The sequence below is a fragment of the Uloborus diversus genome, chromosome 8 (genome assembly GCF_026930045.1).
Source record: "Uloborus diversus isolate 005 chromosome 8, Udiv.v.3.1, whole genome shotgun sequence".
NCBI classification, from domain to species: domain Eukaryota; kingdom Metazoa; phylum Arthropoda; class Arachnida; order Araneae; family Uloboridae; genus Uloborus; species Uloborus diversus.
Window position 1 is genome coordinate 23,186,330 of NC_072738.1, and position 17,290 is coordinate 23,203,619.

A 17,290-nucleotide genomic window follows, 5' to 3' on the forward strand; every position below is an offset into this window, starting at 1 on the left:
CATTCTAAATTGCTGAAAAATAGCAAGGAAATTAGAAACATTTTTGTAAACATAACCCTGATTTTTTTTAAATGAGGGTCTGTTTTAAAGAAGAGCTTCAGTGAGTGTGTGTGTGATTTTTCTCGAAACGGTATCCAACGAATGTATAAAACTCTCCAAACGGCGCCCATCAACTAAAGATCCGTAAGGTGTGTAGGAATTTTTATATTTTTTTCAAATAAAAAAACACGAAATGTTTTCCTAAATTGGAACATTTTGGAAATAAAATCATCTAAAGACACGAAAAATTTCTGCAAAACTTGCAAGATAAACATAAATGTATCATATCACAATTTAAGTGTTTCAAATCGAAATCCAAAATAAAAACACAAAACCTTTTTTTAACAATTTTTATTATACTACGTAAAATACAAATGCGTTCACTTTACAAACGCCGATGAGCGTTTAGTTTAGTTTTTAGTGCAGTTGACATTCTTTATTTAAACGCAATCATTTGATCTTCTTTGAAGCCTTCTCTCCCCCTGAGACAATTCCTCGTTTCTTTTATGGTAGTAATTTCTCTTCTAACCTGAAATTAAAGTAATAAATGTAATTAGTATTAGTTAATACTATTTTTTACTAATGAAATGGAAAGCAAAGAATCATTCGGAAGGTAGTACATACGTCGCAGATATTTTTCGGACATGTTACTTGAAGGTATTTATGCTAACCGTTTCATCTCATTGGTTTAAAAATGAAGTTATATTATTGAAAACTAATTCTCTGTTTTGAGTATTACACTATCCTTATACAGGGTGTTCCGTTTTAACCTGCAAGACCTTTATTTTCGCAACTGATAGTCCTAGACGCATAGTTTCAATTTCAAAAATGTTCAAAATCAGTTGCGTAATTAATGTATTGAAAGAGTGAAGTGATAATAAAAATAAGACAAAAAATACAAAATTTAACTTTTTATACGGGCCCCAGGTCCTCTAACTTATATATAGGGAAATAATCTACATTGAAAGATAATTCCAACACAAAAAGTTTGAAGGTTGTACGACCAGTATTCACCGAGATATGAAACGCAGCGTTTTGTGACTTTCACCACTTTTCACTCGCCGTCAATTAACACCTTTTGGGGGAAAATATAGCGGTTAACAAGTGCTTAAAATCATATGTGTGTATAGAGTGGTTTTCAAATTGTTCGAGTTTTTATAGTGTGTTTTTGTGTATTACGGCATAACATTTACATTTATTTTTGAATAGCAAAGAAAAATTTAAATACCTTGTTTTTCTAAATTCGACGACCTGTCGTTCTGAAAGGGCGATAAGTTCAAACTTCTTCTTTTGTATGGTTCCTTAAAACTTTGAACTGGAAAATCTCCTTGAGTTTTGGTCGCAAATGTCACGTTTTTTGTGTCAGTCATAGTATTCATTGACACATTTTTCGTTTTGCTTCAAACGTTGAATATTTAAACTCTGCATCTGATTTTGAACATTAATTGTAATTGAAAGTATACATCAAGGACTAACGATTGCCAAAATAAACGTCTTGCAGGTTAAAACGAAAACACCCTATATATTGACATTTCAAGCAAAAGTAAAAATGTAGTATACTCCTTCTCATGTTTCTGACAATATCATTGGGACGCTAGTTCCTGATTGCAGAGACATTACAAGCTCTGAGTACATGGTAAGTAAGTCTCAAAATTTTGGCATCTGCTTCTCAATTACTACCAGATATTTACACTGGACTTAAAATAATATAAACACTAAGTTTTTTAGAATAAAAAACGAACCAATGCTACGAAATATACTAAAGACTTATCAGTGTTAGTAACGGAACAAACCATTTTATTATATAACAAAGTACTGTTCAAACATACACTTTATATACATAAAAAACTGCATTTTTCCTTTGTTGAGGTGCTACATAATAATGTGAACATGGGCAAAAAATATGGATTAGTAGCTATTTTACACACCAACATTTTCTAATTAATTCAAAAAGCACGGTTAGGCATAGAGTGGATATGATTTTAATGTGGTTATTGCGACTCAACTTTTTCGACAAAAAAAAAAAAAAAAAAAAAAGAAATAAATAAATAAATAAAAACCTTGTTTTTTACCCTTGAAATCCCGAAACGTTAACCGGAAGTAATCAGGGACGTTTTGAAGTTTTTGTTACTCTGTGTAAGACTAGTAATTAACTGGCATTTGAGCTGATGTGTTTCTAACAACGTTGTTGTAACAACGAGTTAGGCTACATTAAGAGTGCGAAAAGAGACACTAGTATTATTTTTTTTTACTAATTGATAATCGTCGTAGTGAAAGTATTTTGATGAATACATACAAAATTTCCTAATCGTAGATAAATTAGTAAGGCAAGGAAGTTTTTACACGCCTAAATTGTTAGTTAAGTAGCATCATTTGTTGAAAAATACCTTTTATTCCGGCACATTAGGATAATTAAACAGATGAAGAACAATATGGCACAAGTAGTTATCACAGCAAACATCAACAGCAACCGCAAGTTGGAATAACGGTTTTCAGTTGCGGTTTCTGAAAAAAAAAAGTGTATTGATTAGTTGATGAATACATACCTATTTCACCTTTACTATGTGTGTATTTTCTGGCAAAGTCGCTGTCAAAAATAACCATAGGAATTGCGCTTGTGGGCGAAGCTCTTTCCTGCGGCCAAAGATGAGTGGAAGCTTATTTCGGTAGCCCATGCTCATTTTCAGGCTTTCAGTTTTATAACCGCTGTATATTCAGTTTTATAACCCCTTCTGGATGTAACATTATCACTGTTAAGGAATTACTGAAACAGGTCATTTTCCTTGGTGTTTTAGTTATATTTCTTTACTGGTTTGATGAAATCTCTCTCAGGAGTCTATTTGTCACATATAAGAATTCTAATCTGCCGTGGGAAGTTAAAGCGCAGCATCTACAGAAGCAAAATTTTGCGATATTTGACGAAACACACTTTGGATTTAATACTAACAATAGAAAATGTTGAAAATTAAAACTTTTTCTTGTGTGGCGTGCCGGATAGGGACATTTGAAGTCAAAAAGCCCGACTAACTAAAAGTGAGGCCCAAGGCCCACAATAATTTGGAGGCTCCCTGAAGGCTATTATTTTAAAAATGTGTGTATTTTTTGTATAGTTGTAATGCTATGCATAATTCTTTAAGTAATTTGGGGCACCTTAGGAAGAGGGGGGCCCAGGCCCAGGCCTAGTAGGCCTGTGCAGTAATCACGCCCTGTTTGAAGTAGATTTATAATATATTTGGTTCAAAAATGCAAATAAAACAAGCTAGAAATTTTATTCCTGATCGCAACAGCTATTAAGATTTATCTTAAGAACAATATAGACCATTAATAATTAATCATTCATAAGAAATACTAGACACTTATGCAGTAAAATGCCTGTGACAGAACGAGACTTAAACGAGTCCCGTTAAGTCACAGGTATTTTTTTACATACTAAAATATTTTTTTTAAAAAATGATTTTTAACGTGCTACGTAATTCTCATGCCAATTTTTTACTGTTGCTAACAAAAACAAAACTTCTACCTTGTATTTCTGAAACAAAATTTATTGAAGAAACTACTTAAAATATCCCATTCCGTCAGATGGAATGGCCCTTTATTTTTAGGAGAAACCAAGAAAGCAAGATTATGTCATCAAGCTAAAGTACAATAGAAGACAGAAATGCTAACTGCGTTTTACCATCTCACGACAGTAATGTTTTCGCTAATGATATACAAATTCTTTAAACTAGTCCAAAAAAGAGTTAAATTTGAACCTTCAGAAGCAAAAGGATAGTGTAAATTTTTGCATTTCCACAGCATGCTTTTTACAGCTAAAGGTTGGCGAATGCAAACACAAAGATGATCGAAAATTAACTCACAGCTCTGTATTGGCGTTATTATTTAAATCGAGCGGCAAGAGATATTTCAAATTCTGTACAAACCAGAGAACCACTAGAGTAGCACAATAATTATCAAGAAATGAAGTAGGTAGAAATCTAAGGAGCATATTGAGACTTTTTTGGACGCAAATTTATTTGCCTTTGTGCCCTTGTTATCGAGATACAAGACCTTAAAGGCTGCCAAAACTTCAAGAAAAGTGTCAATCTTTAAGGTTAGCGAGAAAATTCACCGTGAGCATGTAGCAGAACCTCCATATATGCAAAGCGTGTGAAAGATGCTTTTTGTTATTCACTGCAACTTGTTAAATTTGGATTTTTATTTTTAAAGACTTTGTCATTTGGTAACGGGAACACGGAGAAAAACAATTTTTGCGGCCAGAAACGTGTTTTACAATGCTGTCTTGATTGCTACTAATTTCCAAAATTTTCATAATCAAATTATCGTTTGATTTCCTGGTAAGGACTGTATGGACATTTATCTTTCTTCCTTAGAATAAGATTACGCGCAGCGGTAATATTTTCGCATAATGGAAATACTCATGTCACGTATAAGAAAAAATAGACAAATATAATTTCCTATTTAGTCACATTAGTTGTAGTAAGATCCTCTTTTACTATACCAAGATGTGAGGGGAACGTTTTAGGTCCATCACACCTTAAACACTTAGTCTTATTTTGCATTTCTTTGTATGGGAAATGAAAAAAAAAAGCCTTTTGGAACTGAAAAACTAAGTTTCTTATAAACAACATTTTGGGAATAAATCTAAAACAGAAAAGAAATTTATCTCTGATTGCATAAAAGAAAGACTGCGAAGCAGAGCAAGAGAGAAAATAAACTTTGACGCATTTATTAAAATTGAAAATGATTTACGTGTTCATCTGTTAGAGCGGGGGAAGAGTACAAATGGCCGCTATAAACATAATAACTCTCTTAAAAATTAACCAAATGAAACATTTATTTTAATATTTTACTTCAATAAAAATTGAAGCCGATTTCGGGGCGTATTACTCGCACATTTGAAGTCAATGATTTTTTTCCACCACGCTTTGCTTTAAATTCTTCAGCTATTCGTCCTCAAGAATGTAGAGTAGAAGCCAAAATAATGAATAACATGCAAGATGAAAACACCCAAATTTCAATTTTGAGTAAGTTTTTCTTTTTTTCTTTTTTTGCTTTTCGCAAACTTCGGAATTAATGTTATGCTGAAAAATCCTAACCCGATTGAGAAAGAAGAAACCTTTTTTGAAACAACTATAAATGAATGAGACGGAAAACGTAAAAATCAAAACCAATAGTAGGGTAGTATATTTCTCCATATTATTGTAGTATTTTATGAAAGTAACGTCATCCGTTTAAAAAATACAAAGAAATTAAAAATAAATAAATAAATAAACGTTTTGTTAACAGAGGAAAAAAAACGTGTATTTTAGCAACGTTTTGTCACATTTTATTATGTTTAACCGCAAAATACTAATGTTTCGTAATAAAAAGCTCTTCATATTTTTTTTCGCTAGGTCTTAAGTTTGAATTTTTGTCATACCATTTTATTTCAAAAGTATTTATCGAAACATTTTTCTTATTTCATTTACAAAATCGTTATTTCACTTACTTAACTCACAATCTTTACCAGCCCAGCCACTTTTGCACATACACACTGGGGCTTTTTGAGTTTGATCCCACAGACAAATTCCATTCTGGTTACAATCCCTATATTGGCAAGCATCTGCAAAAAGTAACATTGTTTAACTAAGTTATTCAAAATAAGATGAGTAAACAGTATAAAAAGGAAACAAATGCTATTGCATGAGAGCTAATTAAAAAAACAAGTTTTAATTTTTACATTAAAAAATATTTTCATGAACTATAATTTCTGCAATTAATTAGCTTTATTTTTTTTAAGTTAATAATTTTTCACAATTTATTCAACTAAATACATAACTGAGAAATAGCAGAAATTGAGCTGTTAAATCGCAAATATTTACATTACACTCAGTGTATTTCAACAATTCCAACTTAAATTAAAAAACATTCCTTGCAAATAATTAAAATTTTGCGTTTTAGTAAGTTTCATAAAACTCTAACAGCCAGCATTCTTATAAATGGATGGTTTATCATCATTTAGTTAAATTTAGACAGTGAAAATCGTCGTTTTGCTAAGCAGCGCAAAATATTTGCAGTTAATTTCATTTTTTGTTACAAATATGGTTCAATTTTTATTTTTCAAGAATTGCACCTTCTTTTTCCAGCGTTTTGAGACAAATGACGTAATTGACGACTTGTTTCTTTTTCACTGCTGGCGTAAGAATCGTTTTGGGTAGTAACCTTGCTTACATGCTAAGAGCATGAGTTAGGTCCTGACCTTTTCAGAAAATATGTCTAATTGACATAAACCGTCAACTCAGTCAATTCCAGCCGAAGACTGCAGTTTCGTGCTTATTAGCACTCATCAGCCCGGCATCGGAATGACTACGCTTGAGGTGGAAAACCTCTTAATGAAGCCTAGAATGCCAAACAAACTGGTAGCTAATACAGAATTAGCACTGACCTGACAGTATAATAAGTAATTATACTGTAACTAGCTGACCCAGCCACGCGTTGCTGTGGCGAGAAATAGTTAGATTAAAATATTATTTTGCTCAATATTTTGATAGAATCTAATTAATATTTTTAGTAAAGCTTAAAATATTATAGCCAATTTTAAAACATATGAGATTGACAGTACTTATTAACTTTAGTAAGTACTAACTAAATTTTCAATGGTAAAAGCACTATACCTACGCTTAGTAAGTTTTGCAAGTATGACTTCAATCAAAAATAAAAGCAAAATAACTTGAAAGTGATAGTAAATATCGAAACTGATTGTAAAATATCGGAATGTAGAAAATAAGCGTAAACCAACATAAAACTTTTAGAATGTACACTACATTTTATTCATCTCAGATTTCCCTATAGTTTGTAATAAATAACTTTTTTTCAAAATACATTAACTAAATTAATAACATATAAAAATGAAATTTTATAAATGAGGTAGATAACATTGACTTCAATCTATTGTTTCTATTATTTGTCTTTTGCTAACACGAATAGGTATGATAACTTTCCCAATCAAGAGTAGGCAATAGATGCAGGGTGTCCTAAAAAGGACTGTCTGTTTTCAAAAATTTATAACAGGAAAATGGCTAATGTTAAAAAAAAAAATTTTGCAGAAAATTCATGTGATGGGCCGTAAGTTTCGTCCCACCAGAGCTCCAAAGTTTAGTTCAAAAGTTTTTTAATAGATGGCGCTGCAGATAGTAAGCCTCTAAAAGTAATTATTGCAATTCACCGATTTTTAATCCAATTGAGACATGTGGTGCAGTCGGCGGCAGGCATTTTCAAAATATTGTTGCGAAATTTTATTTATTAAAAACATTTTTCAAAAAACTATGATGTAATTTTCTATTTTTCTTTGATTTACCGTCTTACATCTGCTGCGCCATCTACTGCAAAATTCTTGAACTAAATTTTGGAACTTAGGGGGATTAAACTTTCGGCCCATCACATGAATTTTCTGCAAAAATTATTTTTTTATTATTAACCATTTTATTGTTATGAATTTTTGAAAACAGTCTTTTTCAGGACACCCTGTAGTTGCCCATGAGAGAAACATGTACGTTTCAAGTCCAAACCGAAGGTAGACATTGTTTGTGTGGTCTTGAGATCTATTTATGGTCTCTTCAAAAGCTAAACAAATCGGAAATTGAAGCCTTCGAAATGTGTTTGAAAATTATGACGCTATAAATGGATTACTTGCAACACAAAAATTTCTCCTTTAAACTTTTCCTTTAAAATTGTTGAAAGAACCAATTTTCAACAGGAAACCGTCTAGTGGCATTCCTGGTATATCCAGCGAATTTAAAAATTCAGTTGGAATGTTTACGGCTTTGTTTTTTATCGACAACTGTATAGCCTTGTTCAGCATCAACGGTCAGCACAATCTGATTATGATTTTTTTTCAGCTTTCAGTAATGGCTCATTCTTCACAATAATTGTAGCTAAGACAGCGTCGTTGCACTGTTTTTTCTCGTTGTAAATCAGTGTTAACTAAGTCAACAGTAACCAATCAATCACGTGATATCACACCATAATGACTAAACAACAAATTTGAAATTGAAATGCATAAATCTTCAATCAACACTAAAGCTTCATTATACATCTCTGGTGTAAAATCTTGATTTGAACATAGGTGTGTTTGTTTAACTCTATGGAGTACATCTTCAAGCATAAAATTTATGTAGCTCCTTTATGTTATTCAAAACCTGCATTAGAAAATGCAACTCCCAATGATTGTGTTCTACCAATAATTACAATTCGCGAAATGCATCGTGATATGTATTAAACACTCGACAATTAACGGTTCGCAAATATTTCCGTCTGTTAGGGAATGTTTAACGAAAACAAATGCAACATTCACTTTGTTTTGGCTGCACAGTTTTTATTGGATGGAGTTTTCATCCCAATGTCTAGGCTTTAATTTTTAATTATGCCCGAGATTGATGAATGTTGTGTTCTTTGTTTGCGTGGCATGAATGATTTTTTTTTTTTTTTTTTTGATTTTATTCAACACTGTAAAAACAATTAAGAAACGTCTTGAAAAATAATGGGCAGCGAATACGCCCAATTTCTGACAGTAACATATCCCACTAAAAGTGAGAAACCTTCCTAAAATTATCCTGAAGTCTTTCTGAAGAATTCTGAAACCTCTCCGATTCGAGACAATCATTTCTCTGAAACCTTTAGAGAGAACCGAAGTAAGATTAAAAGTGATAGCTTGTCATATTTTTCGACTCACCAAGAAAGTACCAAAAGCATTTTCTCTACCATGGCCACTGCTAAGATAAACTTGCAAGCATGCGCAAAGTATTCCACTTGCTTGTTACTCTTGGAAAGTTACGGAATGCAGAGACTCACTTCCTCTCATTGGGAGTTACTTCAATCTGGACGGACCGCGACGACAGTAGTGAAGTCAGTTCTTCACTAAAATTCATTACCCTTCCTGAAATTATCCTGGAATCTTTTTGAAGAATTAAGTTATCTCCCTGGGTAAAAGCCAGTCGTGTCGCTGGACCTTCAGAGAACACCTTAAGTAAGTTTAATACAAAAGCTTGACACCTCTCTACTTTCCCAATTAAGCTCCACCAATAATGCCGCAAGCATGGCGAAACGTAAGTCAGACTTGCATTTAAGTACCGCAGGTCTAGCTCGCATGCGATTCTTGCATAACTACGGAGTCCAAAGGCTCATTCACTCTCTCCGGGAGCTTTTAGTCAATGCAAACGGAATGTAATTGACTTAAACCGATACACTTAATAAATGCGCTGAGTTAATCTTTAAACTGGGAGCTAAAATATTTTTCGCAACAGTGAGAAGTCTGCATTCATGACGTTTGTTGCAATTCAAGAAACTTTTAGACGAAGATACTTGATTTCCCAATAAAATTTTGATGACCTTTGAAATCCCAACATATTCCATGGAAATAATCAGTGACATTTTGGATTTTTTACAGTGCATGTAAAATAGCGTGAAACATTGGTAAATAGTTTTATTTTTGAGAATCGGGTCAAACACATTAGGTTTTAGACAGTGTAAAAAAAAAATCAGGGTTGTTTTTGGTGATTCAAATGCTTTTCGTTGAAAATATCTTCGGAAAAATGTATTCGTTGACCGTTTTCAAAATGTACTGCAAGATGCTGTACAGATGGGTCTCTTTCGTACATGGGGATGCCAGATAGCTTCGTTGCTGTTTTTATGTCCACTCATCGCGTCATTTCGTTAATATCTCGTACCTCAATTGCGACCTAAAAAGAACCATTAATAGCGTATTTGACAAAGTATTTAGTTGACCTCACGGAACTGCAAAACTCGGCATTTATATGAGACTCATACGTTTTTAAAAGCAGTGGTGAGTGTGGAACTTCCCGCTGCTTATCAATTTCAACTTGATTTGTAGAATTTGACATTTACATTGAAAAGTGTGCCCTTAATACTCCCCCTTTCTCCGGCGATATTGTTGATAACCATGAATATCCGTAACATAGCATTATTTGTAAATTTTAATTAACTTAAGAATACAACTTTTGAGGATGAATTAACTTACAGCGCCATCTATTAAGAATTTACAGAACCAAACAATCAACACACACTATTAATACATAATAAACATTTTATTTGCAATAAAAAATTATAAAAACCATCCTATCTTTTAAGTTGGACCAAATTACAGATACATATGAAATTTGATTCAAATCGGTTCAGTAGTTTCGGAGTTTACCCCGAACAAACATCGTGATACGAGATTTTTATATATATAGATAGTAATTCTGTATTAGCTCCAGTTTGTTTGGCACTCTTGGCTTCATTAAGAGGTTTTCCACCTCCAGCTCAGTCATTCCTATGCCGGACTGATGAGTGCTAATAAGCACGAAGCTGCAGTTCTCGGCTGGAATTGACTGAGCTGGCGGTGCATTTGATGTAGTTCTGCCTTAGCCCTGGCTATAGGGCGGTAACTTACTGAATATGTCGAATTGTTTTATTTTGTTCCGGAATAAATTTCTATTTGTGCGGTAGTTACTAAAGAAAAACAAAGCACGTCATAACGCAATTTAACTTTCATATGCGCGCTCTTTAAGGTTGCTATTACCACATGAACTTCGCACAATTCAAAAATGTATTTCAACTTACATGGAGGCGTTAAATTTTCATGCACATTTGAAAAAAAAATCGTTCGTTTCGGGTTTCTTTGTTCTGTTCAAAAGCTTTTGTAATTCTGCCTACATTTCAGTCAGACTCAGGATTTAAGGAAATTAATGAAATATTAAGTACGTAATTGCAGAAAAAATGTGTTTCAACATTTCTCGAATAGCTACTTGGAAACTGATAAAACTGAAATTGTAATATCAAAAAAAAAAAAAAAAAAAAAAACGAAGCCTTTTAATATGCTGCAAAAGGACATTCGATTTAACAAAGCTGATTTTTAAAAAAAAGTTAATTAGTAATTGCAGAATACAAACAAGTGATCTATCGTAATGCATGGAAGCGTGGAAAGGCAGCCAGCTGATTCCGGTCCCTGGTATCGTCCTGGTATTGCTACAGAACAACGTTCACATTCTAAAGATATTACGATTTTATACCAAAGAAATGCAACCTCTTTTACTTAATTGACAGTCTTTTCCAGTCCAGCCAGTCTCACACAGACACCGAGGAACTTTTTCAACAGGATCCCACAGGCAGACTCCATTTTTATTGCAGTCTCGTTCTTCGCAAGCAGCTGAAACACAGCATTGATTAAAACTAGGGTATAAAAACAGTTGAGGTATCCAAACACTAAATGTATATTTCTGTTGAAAATAAACAGAAAATATATGTTTTGATTTTAATCAATAATTTTTAGCAAGCATGTTTTTAAGGATAATTGAAACTTGTTGATCATTTAAAGCTCTAAATTTTTTTTAACAACATTGAACAATTAAGGTATAAACAAACCATTTTAAAAGTTACTATCAAGGTTTTCGGATAATTTAGACGGTGCATGTTTTTTCTTAATTCAAAATAGAAAGTACAAAGTAAGTTATATTTAAGGTGATACATTTTCTCAGATATCTACCAACAAATGTAGTATTCCCAAAACAGAGCATTTATTTTCATTTCAAGCACTTCCCAATAGAAATAAATCACGATAATACTAAGCTTGTCAGAGTTCTGATAATTCGATCCTTTTTTTTAATTCGCAGTTAGGAGTAGTTTTTTTGTTATCACCACTAAATTATTTACTTGATTTAACCGTAAAAAGTCAATTAAAGCTAAATGTTGCTTAATACAAATTGTAACCATACAGACAGCACCTTTCGTTTTAAGGATGGTCAGCAAATATTATTAAAAATATATGAAGAAATAAATCAAATTAATTTTTACAGCATCTGAAATGCTTAAAATGCTGCAAGAAAAACAAGTATTGAAAAGTTAAAAAATATAACATCTAAATCCAACGTTTTTAAAGCTTCAGCCCGTCTTGTCTAGTATTAAGATAAGTCTGATTGCGATGGGAAGTCCTGGGTTCGAATCCTGGGTTGGGCATGGGTGTACTTTCGCTATCGTGCCCTTCTCCTTTCCTGAATGTGCTGCGTGAATGATTGCCTACCCTAATGTTCCTTCCTTTGTGTACTGTGGAATTTTGACGTCACACCACATTACGGTTACAGTTGCAAAAGTGAAACAGTTTACCCCAAATTGCCAGCCTAGTTGGCACAAGACAACAACAATAAGGCTTTAGTACTATTCTATTCAACTCAAAATTACGAGTAATCTCTTCGGCAAACGAGAAGTTTAAATGAAAAAAATGTTTCATTTTCAGACACCCTACCTCCTTTCGGTCTGATTTTAGCAGGAAATGAATGCATCTTGGGCGATGGCATTATGCTTAATTAAATTACTTGCTTCTTATGTTCCATTTCAGACTGTTTCAGATTTTTGAGACCTTTTCAATTTGAACCTTTTTTGGGCTGTATATTGTATAAGTTAAATTTTCTGAAGGATGTGATGAGTTGAAAGATATTTGTGTAGAAACCATTTTTACATAAAAATTCAAATTAAAAAAAAATTAGTTTATATTTTGTAGATTTTTGTTCCAAAATTAGTTTTGAAGACAATTACCTATATTGATCGATATATTACTCATGATTTTTTTTACAATGTATACCTGTTTGTTAAAAAAGAGAGTTACATCTTTGAACTTTTTCTGCCTTGGGAAAAACAAAACTGAAACATCTGGAGAAATACAAAGTTACTTCATTTTTTAATCCTTTGGGAAACAAGATATACATGCATATGTATAGAGCTTTAATTCAGCGTTTAATTATTCATATACTTATGCCTGTAGCTAGAATACATCACTGTAAAAAATTGCGAAACGTTACTGAGTATTTCCGTGTAACGTTTCGGAATTTCAATGATTTTTATCCACTTCCTGGAAAAGTCAAGAATCATTGTCAAAAAGTTTCCTGAATTCCTACACGAATCCAGACTTCTCACTGTTGTAAAAAATATTTTTAGCTCCCAGTTGAAAGATTAATCGAGCACATATATAAAGTGTATCGGCTTCTGTTCGCGTGTGGACCGTACATGCAGACTAAGCTCCGAAAAGGAGCGAATAAATATGAACTGCGTTGCTTTGCGAGAATTGCATGCTAGTACGGTTCTTGATACTTACTTGTAATTCAGGCTGAGCTTGGGCCATGCCTGCGTTACTGCTTATGTAACTTCCTTGATAAATCAGAAAGGTACTAGGTTAATATATTATATCTAGTTTACTCTAAAGTTCCAAAAACACGATTGATTTCAAATGGAAAGATTTCTGAAGTTTTCAGGAAGTTTCCGGGATAATTGCATGAAGGTTACTGAATTTTAGCGGAAAACGTTCCTAATTTTAATAAGGTATCTTACTGGCAGAAATTGGGCCCATCAGCTGCCCATTATTTTCCAGGAACGTTTCTGATCGTTTTTACAGTGTGTTTTGTGCCGTACGTTTTTTACTCAAACCATATTTCATGTTTTCATCACACCTTAAGAAAATTTCGAAACCACACAGGTTTGTTTCAGGCATCGCTCTAGAATTTCACTGGTTTTCATCAATTTTCTGCGATAATCAAGTATTTTTGTCAAAAAGTTTAATGCATTGCGACAAGTTTAATGCACGAATGCACACTTCTCACTGCTGCGAATATATTTTTAACCTCCAGTTTAAAGAATGAGTGAGCGTATTTACTAACTGCATCGCCTTCGGTTCGGCTACAGATCGTCCTGGCTGATAAGTCTTTCAGTGGCAGGTAAATGTAAGTCATTGGCTTCCATTTTCACTAGTAGCAATAACGATGAATAAATCAGGAAGGTGGCAAGCTATTATTTTAAACTAACTTTAGTTTTCTTCAAAAGGTTTCTAATTTGTTCCATAGATGTGACTGGCTTCTACTGGGAAGATTTCTGAATTCTTGAGAAAGATGAAAGAATGATTTTAAAACATGAAATAATACACTCTGGAACATTGAAAATAGCTCCCCAAGAAGGAAGCATTGGATTGAAGTGAAATTTAATGTACCGAGTAATACAGATGAGAGGTACACTGGTACACTTGATCCCAAAATCTAGACAATTAAACAAATACAGGCTAAGAAATGCGATAAATACAGTGGTATTTCAATAGCGCGTTGGACCACTTTTTGCTGCAATACATGCCGCAATACGGTTCGACATTGAGCTAATTAAACTTTTGATGTTGACCTGAGGCAGATGGACCCCCAAATTTTGTGCAGCCACTTCTAAATCTTCCACAGAGTAGCACGGAGACATCTGGCGTTTCAGTTGATCCCATACAGGCTCTTTTGGGGACAAGATGGGAGAGCGGGCTGGATATGGAAAAGTCTCAAAAGGAAGTAGGAAATCTTGAGCAACTCTAGCAGTATGCGGGCGAGCATTATCTTGTTGAAAAGTTGCTCTTGGGAGGTAATTTACGAACGGTCCTAAATGTGGTTGTAGAATGTTATTAACATAACTTTGGACCGTTAAGGTTCCATGTGCCACAACTAGAGTGAACCGGTTGTCATAGGCTATACACTTCAAGACCACTATGCCCGCTGTGCGGGCATTGTGTCGTGCGATAGAATTGGTGGAGTGGTCACTTTCTCCAGGGCGCCTCCACATCCGTGCGCAGATTCTATCTGACCCCAAAACGATTAATCACTGAGCACCACCTTTTGCCAATCAGTGACATCCCACATCGCTCTGGCATCGCACCATTGCTGACGGAGTTACCATGTTTTAGTGTTAAAGGGAGTACTCTAAAAGGGTGTTTGGACGGCAGATTTACTTCCGAAAGACATTTAGAAATGCTTCGGAGAACAACTGCTACCCCTACGTCTGCTGGTATGGTGAAACGAGTCACTGTGAGATCCACGAGTGCTTGCTGGACAATCCTTCCATCCTTTCTTCGCGTGGTCTTCCTGGTCGGTCCTGACCCGGTTTTTTGCACGTGGGCACCATCTCATGTCTACTACCTCCAATAGTTTCTAACAGAACACTCTGAACGGTTTACCTAGGCAGTAACACGGCTCGTCGACCAGCCTGCAATTTTCGTGTCGATTATCAAACCTCCCTCAAACTCGCTTAGCTGTGAGAAACGCTTTCTTACTCGTCTACCTGACATCCTTCACTCATTAAGGTTCTCTGACAATCCGAATGTAATCGTAACATTTATAAATCTTAAATTATGCACTGATTTTTATAGAACTTTTTTCCCGATTTCACCGATACTGTAGGGTAAACGGTCATGCGCATTGACACCAAACCTGGATCATTTGCATATTAGATGTCACTCTTCTTATATGCAAAATTTCGCGATTGTACCAATCTTATTTCTTGGGGTGCAATTTTCAATGTTCCTGAGTGTATTTTTTAAGATAAATTATTCACTAGGTTTGTATTTGTTTAAATGGAGTAATAATGCTTCTCTATGTTGTTATTAATGTCTTGTATAGGAGTTTTTTTCGTAAATATAAAAAAATTGCGCAGCAGTTTAGGACTTTTTTGCTTGCTGGTTGATATCTTTCAGTTTTTAAAAGTAAACTAAGTTTATTTGATAAATATGCAATGAAAGTATTGGGTTTTACCGCTTTATCTTTTTAGTAAATATACACCCTTTCAAGGAAAAAAAGCAAATACAACCGAAGGGAAAACACTAACTTGTTTGGCAGTTTGGACCAATCCATCCATCTTGGCAAATGCATCTAGGCCGTTCATATTGCGGATCCCATTCACAATATCCGTGACCACTACAGTTCCTACCCTGGCAGGGACCTTTATATAAAATGAAAAGGTATGAAATATTTTCAATTAAACTTTCTACAAGTTGTTAACGTAAACATTATCTTCACTTAAGTTTGGGAACCCAGGAGGCATCATAAGAAGCCGTTAATTTTAGAAATGATTTTAACAATGCTAAAAATCGTTATTCTTAGTCATGAGAGGGCTTAAGGTTTCTTTAAAAAGTTAGATGCAGATGTTTTAATACCAGTTCATAGAAAAAACTAGTTCTTACGGTGTTAAAACTAAAAAATTGCATTTTAATAGCTGTGATTTTTTATTAACATTTCATTATGATATATATATATATATATATATATATATATATATATATATATATATATATATATATATATATATATATATATATATATATATATATATATATATATATATATATATATATAAATTGGAATACACTGGTTTGCCTAGTTATGGTCCCCCTCACTTTTTTATGGTCATGATAAAAATTAGTTATAGTCATGCTAGCTGAATTCAATTATTTTCAGGAAGTACACAAAAAAAGTATGCAGCAATATTAAAACAGTCACCAGCATACCAGTATTACCATTATAATCAAATTTAAAGAAACTTGACTTATCAAAGCAAATAACATTAAATTTAACAAATTAAAAACTGATTATATTGAAAGGTTCGTATAAGCAACAACGATAAAACAACAAAAATAAATTAAATAACAAGAATTATTCCAATGTTGTACTTTTTATTTATCTTTTGCCATTTTTTGTTATCCATCCTAATGACAAATTATGAGTAAGAATGGCGGAAAAACTAGTTTTTGTCATAGTGTAAAATACAATAGTTACTTTTTATTGTCTAGTTATGGACGCTTTATCTTGGAAGAATCTCGAACAATTTTTTAATGGCAAAATTATAACTGCATCACAGAGAAAAGAGTCAAGAATGAGTACATACCTATAAAACTGCGATCTGATGAAAAACAGCAACGTCATGTACTTAAGAAAGAAACTCTTAAAACATTTAAGTACCCCAGAAAATTTACTAATGGCGACCGAGAAGCATTAACACTGTTGATTTTAAAAAAAGCGGAAAAAACGTGGTGGGAGTGTCATTGAAAGACGCTATTTTAGGAATCTACTGATGGTGCTCGTGGAATATCGAATAAAAACTTGATAATGACAGTACAAGACAAATCCTGTTCATTATAGGTTGGCTGCCCATAACTAGTCATTTACCTTATACATAAGAACAAATTTTTTCTAATAAAGATGAACATACTGATATGGCAGTTCAAACCACTCCAGCCGTCGAAGCAGAAACATCTAGGTTGTTCCCTCATTTCATCCCATACACAACGTCCACGACCGCTGCAATTTCTACCTTGACAAGGATCTATAATTAAAGAATTAAAATATTAGTAGATCCGACGTCTTTGTCAAGTTGTCGGATACAGTCCAACATATATGACAAACCATAGATTAATAATAAGAATAGACCGAGC

At 33.5% G+C, this 17,290-nt stretch overlaps 1 protein-coding gene across 1 annotated transcript in view; it reads right to left on the reverse strand.

Annotated features, from left to right (window-relative positions):
• Positions 1-441: 441 nt before the first annotated feature.
• Positions 442-17,290, reverse strand: part of LOC129227968 (protein jagged-1-like) — a 32,267-nt gene continuing 15,418 nt past the window's right edge. Inside the window, exons 11-15 of the mRNA XM_054862593.1 lie at positions 15,688-15,801; positions 11,111-11,224; positions 5,528-5,641; positions 2,427-2,544; positions 442-568 (exon numbers count right to left, since the gene is read on the reverse strand). Coding sequence (XP_054718568.1) covers positions 544-568; positions 2,427-2,544; positions 5,528-5,641; positions 11,111-11,224; positions 15,688-15,801 — 485 coding nt within the window. The 3' untranslated portion in view covers positions 442-543. The remainder of the gene's footprint in view (positions 569-2,426; positions 2,545-5,527; positions 5,642-11,110; positions 11,225-15,687; positions 15,802-17,290) is intronic.